The 5,718-nt window shown below is 45.0% G+C and overlaps 1 protein-coding gene across 1 annotated transcript; it reads left to right on the forward strand.

Annotated features, from left to right (window-relative positions):
* The first annotated feature begins 4,916 nt into the window (after nucleotides 1–4,916).
* diras1b (DIRAS family, GTP-binding RAS-like 1b) lies at nucleotides 4,917–5,513 on the forward strand. The gene has a single exon (XM_076296019.1). It carries the CDS (start codon nucleotides 4,917–4,919, stop codon nucleotides 5,511–5,513), a length of 597 nt encoding a protein of 198 aa, XP_076152134.1.
* The last annotated feature ends 205 nt before the right edge of the window (nucleotides 5,514–5,718 follow it).

Genomic DNA, 5,718 nt, shown 5'->3' on the forward strand with positions numbered 1-5,718 from the left:
CTCTCAGCCCATTCCATTAAGCTTTTTTTTTCTCACTTTAATCAGTGGTATATGATCACTAAGGACGTATGTATGACAGTTTTTACAATGCTAACATCATGCTACCATGATGAATAGACTGCCCAGGGCTGCTAGAGTGCCTTTTCTTTATACTATTTAGAGGCTGAATGAGTTAAATCATCCTTTAAATCCTCCTTTAGAGCCCAGTATGACAGTAAGTAGTTCTTAATTCCAGCCCACTGATCATCCATCAAGTGCAGGGATGATACTCTGCGGAGTAGGCTCGTCAGGTGCTCCGGCCTTAATTAATGAATGCTGTTAATGAAGAGTCAGACTCAATAACCATCTTCATTAGAGATGAACAGGTTAGACCTTGACCAATCCTGGATATGTAACTATGCCCTGCCCCTCTGTCCATGGTCCTGTGCAAGGATTGGTTTTCCAAGAACATGAAGACTGTCCATGCTTACTAGCCTTACACACATGAATGAAATATTTTACAATGTTCTAGTCAATGGTGATATAGATTTTACATGGCATACATCTGATGTAGAGCTATCTCTAACTTCATCATCAAATTAATTTTAGCTTAAATTTAGGAACATTCTCCACAATTTACATATTCGCTGCCTTTTTTAAAAAGTTTTAGCCCACATGTGCATAATGTGTAAGCCATGTGAAAAACATGCTTTCGGAAAAATAATTCACCAGCAGTGCATAGGAATGCTTGTAAAAGATGTGAGCTTCAAGGTTAATGTCTTGGTTGCATGCTAGGGTATTAAATCCTCTGAACTGGGTCAGTGGAATCATGTCCAGGAGCGCAGACGAGGTTAATCATGATGATTAGCCAGTAAGCCCTGCCCACAGTGGGCCAATCTGTTTGACAGCCTGAAAATGAACCACATCAAAACAAAAAGTATGTACTTATCAGGACCGGTGCTGTCCTTAAACACTGACAGGGAGGGAGTCTCCAAATGATCGAATCCCAAAGCAAAGGAAAGTTTGCAGGCGAGAACTTCACACAAGATGCTTTTTGAGCCAAGGTATGCTGATTTGGCTGTATTGCGCACGGTCAATTTATTAGTCTATCTGTGTGCCTTTTAGTGAGAGCTATAGCAAAATAATTGCTGCAAATGAATGCTCTGCTTTGCAGTGAAAAACTAATTCATTGTATTAGTGTTTCATACGCACTGATAATGATGCACTATACAGCAAGCTGGAGGATTCTGTTGTGTAGAACTGTGTGTAGAATGTGCGGTTTAGAATAATAGCACAATAAATATGGTTTTCATGGTTTTGTGTGATGCTGGTGGTGCTTAATGCATCATTATTTTGCATCCTGTCTTTCAGTAGTCCATGTGAAAGAAATATCATGGTGCTGAGATGACTGAAATCCTGTGCCCTTGCTACTGTATTTGGGCTTGTGGATTAATGAAAGCTGACTGCTTGCTAGTGTCAGGGAGTGTCTGAAAACTCTGAAGCACCATTTAACTTCTCACTTGGTCTAAATGGGCTACATCCCCTCATGCAATTCCGAGAGGGAATGGCTTTGTGTTAATCCACACAACATTTGGTGCAGAGAGATGGCAGATGGATAGTGGGTATTTTTAGTCTGTGGGTTTACTCTCACATTAAGGCCTGCAATAGAGGTGTGTTTACACAACCACACACACACACACACACACATGCACATGCATGCACACACACACACACACACACATGCACACCCATACTGTTCCAAGATAGGTAAGACCAGTTAAACAATTCAAAAATAAATATAATGTGTTAATGTTGTAGGCAATGTTTAGTTGTCCAGAGGCTTTTGGTGATTTGTTGGTGCTGAAGCTGATGACTCACTTAGCCCTAGCAGGCTGAGATCTCCCATCTGGTCCATTAGAGCATTAGCTACTGTATTAGATACTGTATCTCTTGAAAGGAATGGGATATTTGCATGGCACCATGTTTATTGCTATAATCATCCAATCAAAAAAAAAAAAAAACAATTTCATGGGCATACGCTTCAGTTACAATGAAAACCGTGCTGCGTCCTGTTCTCCTAATGCAGCATGATCCATCCCTGACAATCGTGATGTAAGACCAGAGCCTGTGTACGTTTCCTTCTCTCGCCTTGTGCATCTTGCTCCTTCTTCCTCCTCCTCTCCACCTCCCCTCCCCCAGCCCCCACATCGTACTCTCTCTCTCATGGCCGTGCCCCCAGGGCCCCGTTCCTGCAGTAACCAACGTTCTCCCACGGAGCGAGAGAAATCCCCAGCGGACGTGCGGAACTAGAGTATCTCCCGCACATGTGTGCATACACACACACGCACACACACAGCCACAGGATTGCTCTCACTCGACTGCACATACAGACTCCAATGTATACACACACAGATGCTTCCTCCAGCTGCTGCGCACCCCTTAGCAATCTAGGGCCGTGGGAGGGGGAGGGGGAGAGGAAGGGGTCAGCCTGCTAGCCAAGTCTTTGCCTACGTTTGCTGTGAATGGCCTACTTTTGTGGCAAAAAAAATCAAACACACAGTAATTAATGCTCCTTAATGCCACTCTTGATGAGTTGAGGAGCCTTTTTTATGGGCATGGGAAGCAGATAGCGCTCCCTGGGTGGCTGTTGTGCAGGCTGGCATGTGTGATGGTGTGAAAGCAGCTCTTTAGGCAGAATGGTGTGTATGTTATAAAGCTCCTTGTTGAGATTAGTGAAGGCTAACATCTAATCGACTCCAGTTGGATGACAAACCACACTGCTTTTTGTCTTAAAGTGAAAATAAAACACTGACTCAGTCTAGGAATCTATAGTCTATAGTATAATCTGTAGTCATCATCATCATATTCTGGTGTTTTTCTTTATATGAGTCCTATGTACACAATATTGCCATGCTGCCTGTCAGCTTATGCATGTTTGTGTTCACATGAATACAAAATATGTGTGGTGGTCATGGTTGTGTTGTATGGTTTGCAATTGTGTTGTATGGTGTGTATATGAGGATTTCTACTGCAGAGTCGGTAACAACACCGCAATCAACAATAATTGTACTGAAGCTCCCTGTGTCAGCTAAAGCCATACATTAGTAGTTGGACTAAAATAGAGTTTGATGTTGGAATGGCACACTCTTTATTCGTCCACTCTCAAAGCTGGCACTTAAATGCAAGGTTATTCCCAAATTCTGCCACATCAGCACAACCGTGGGCGCGATTTGGAGGACCTTGAATGAGGGACATGCATAGCAATCTCCGCTAGTGCCCAACTTAATCTATAATGGAGTCTGTCTGGATGGATAGATCCGTTAAAGCCATTAATAAGTCACTCGGCCCCTCCGCCTTGCAAAGGCAAATAAATAAAGAAGAAACCCTTGCTCTTCGGAGAATTGACATCAATCACAGGGAGCAGCCTGGCATCCACAGCTCCCCTCACTGTGGGGAGAAGGGGGAAGTCAGGGTGGGGGTGGGGGGCTGTGCCCTGTCATCAGGCTTAACTCTGCAGACACAGGCATTGATCAAAGCCTCAGTGTCTTTGCTTATTGATTGGACAGCAGGAGAACTGGAAAGGAGCAGTGGTGTTCTCAGAGCAGATAGGCCGCCTGTCTGCGTGTCTGTTCGTGGGCTTGTTGCGCTTTAGTGAGCATGTCCTGGTCCATTCCAATGCAGAGTGTGTAGAGTTGAGCCTCATCAGGGTGGACACAGCAATTCTCTCCCCACGAGGAAGGGAAGGCAGGCAATGTTACCAGCTTGGAGAGATTACCGTCAGCAGCATTACGCCATAGTGAGATTGGAATGTCCCCGGGTTGTACGTTTGATTTGAAATCTCACTGTCACACTTTGTACACCATGTAATTTCACTCCAATGTCAATTTTCAAATGATGGGTAATGCATGTGGGTTGTTGTAGTACTGAAGCAGTTGTTGATTAGCTGTGATGATAATGCATTCAGTGGAAAGCAATGGCCAGTTTGTCAGTCTCGCTGTTATACCATTTCCATTTTCCTTTTCCATCTATTTTGGTTTGATTTGGCACTGGAATTGGATGAGGCCACTGAAATGAATTGAGCTATTGCCTTTGCTCTTCTCTTGATCTTGCTATACTTCACATGTGATTTTGTCAGTGTCTCTTGCCAGTCCTTACAGGCCCGAGTCATTGATACTCCTCAGTCACAATAGGAAATGGGGATAGAAAGTGTGACCATTGACTCCATCTGTGTACATGTGAATATAAACTTCAATGCAATCATGTCAGCAGATAGCAGATACACACACGCACACTCACTGTTTTATTGAGACCTTTCCACTGTGAATACATTTTTTGTCGCCTTGAATGTAATAAATATTTCACTGGCCTATTCTGCAGAGGAAGCGAAATGTTATTTTAGGGCTTAGCACAGATGCATAATGATGAACTGAATAACAGTGCTGAACACTGTGTCTCAACCACTTCATTTGAGAAACATGTTGCTATCAAAATGCTCTAGAAATTAATCCAAGTATCTACATTTGAAATCTAGATAAGGTTTATGGCTAATGATTATAGAATTGTGTTGTCACATAAAGAATTAGACTAGAATTAAGTAAGTCAGTAAAAGTGTTTCAGGAATAAAGGCACTTTTAATGACACTGATATGGAGACCTTCATGGCTAACAACTGTATGCGTAAGAGATTTATATCCCATCCCAAATCAACGTTCCTTTTTGCTGTCAACTCCAAAATTACTTCTCCGAGCTCATTGATAGACCCTACAGGCAAAATGTAACAGGTGCTAGAAGATCTCTAGAACTCATTTCCCACAGTAAGCATTATTTTTCTGTTTTAGTGTGTTTCTAAACAGCGTGTTTTATGCTGAAAACTGCCATGCTGATCTTTTGATATCTGTTCATCAGGTGTAGGAACCGAAGGCCCAGGTAACGCTCAAGATGCCAGAGCAGAGTAACGACTACCGCGTGGTGGTGTTCGGGGCCGGTGGCGTCGGCAAGAGCTCTCTGGTGCTGCGCTTCGTCAAGGGGACCTTCCGAGACACCTACATCCCCACAGTGGAGGACACGTACAGGCAGGTGATCAGCTGTGACAAGAGCGTGTGCACCCTCCAGATCACCGACACCACGGGCAGCCACCAGTTCCCCGCCATGCAGCGCCTGTCCATCTCCAAGGGCCACGCCTTCATCCTGGTCTACTCCATCACCAGCAAGCAGTCGCTGGAGGAGCTCAAGCCCATCTACCAGCAGGTTCTGGCCATCAAGGGCAACGTGGAGAACATCCCCATCATGCTGGTGGGCAACAAGATCGACGAGCCCCAGCGTGAGGTGGAGACCAAGGACGGCGAGGCCCAGGCCACCTCCTGGAAGTGTGCCTTCATGGAGACCTCGGCCAAGACCAACCACAACGTCACAGAGCTCTTCCAGGAGCTGCTCAACCTGGACAAGAAGAGGAACATGAGCCTGAACATTGACGGCAAGCGGTCAGGCAAGCAGTCGCGAGCTGACAAGCTCAAGGGCAAATGCAGCGTCATGTAGACAGATGAGAGCTGGGGATAGCAGGGGGAACGCTAATGGCTAATGGCAGAGACTGGAACCAACAAAGCGAGAAGAACGTCAGCCTCACAGGAAGAGGGATGAGGAAGTGAATGGTTCACCATGGTCGGGGACCTTGTTTGTCGTCAGTGTAGCCCTACTCATCCTAATGGCAAGCATGCCTTTTCCTCTCCCTTCTGTGCATTCA

The sequence above is a fragment of the Alosa pseudoharengus genome, unplaced genomic scaffold (genome assembly GCF_046254945.1).
Source record: "Alosa pseudoharengus isolate Yale_2024_CS ecotype anadromous, Long Island Sound unplaced genomic scaffold, YU_APseudo_1.1 YU_APseudo_1.1_scf_2, whole genome shotgun sequence".
In the NCBI taxonomy this organism is placed as follows: domain Eukaryota; kingdom Metazoa; phylum Chordata; class Actinopteri; order Clupeiformes; family Clupeidae; genus Alosa; species Alosa pseudoharengus.

What these genes read in the sequence shown, in the direction of transcription:
- diras1b (XM_076296019.1), top strand. Translation starts at nt 4,917, where the DNA reads ATGCCAGAGCAGAGTAACGACTACCGCGTGGTGGTGTTCGGGGCCGGT.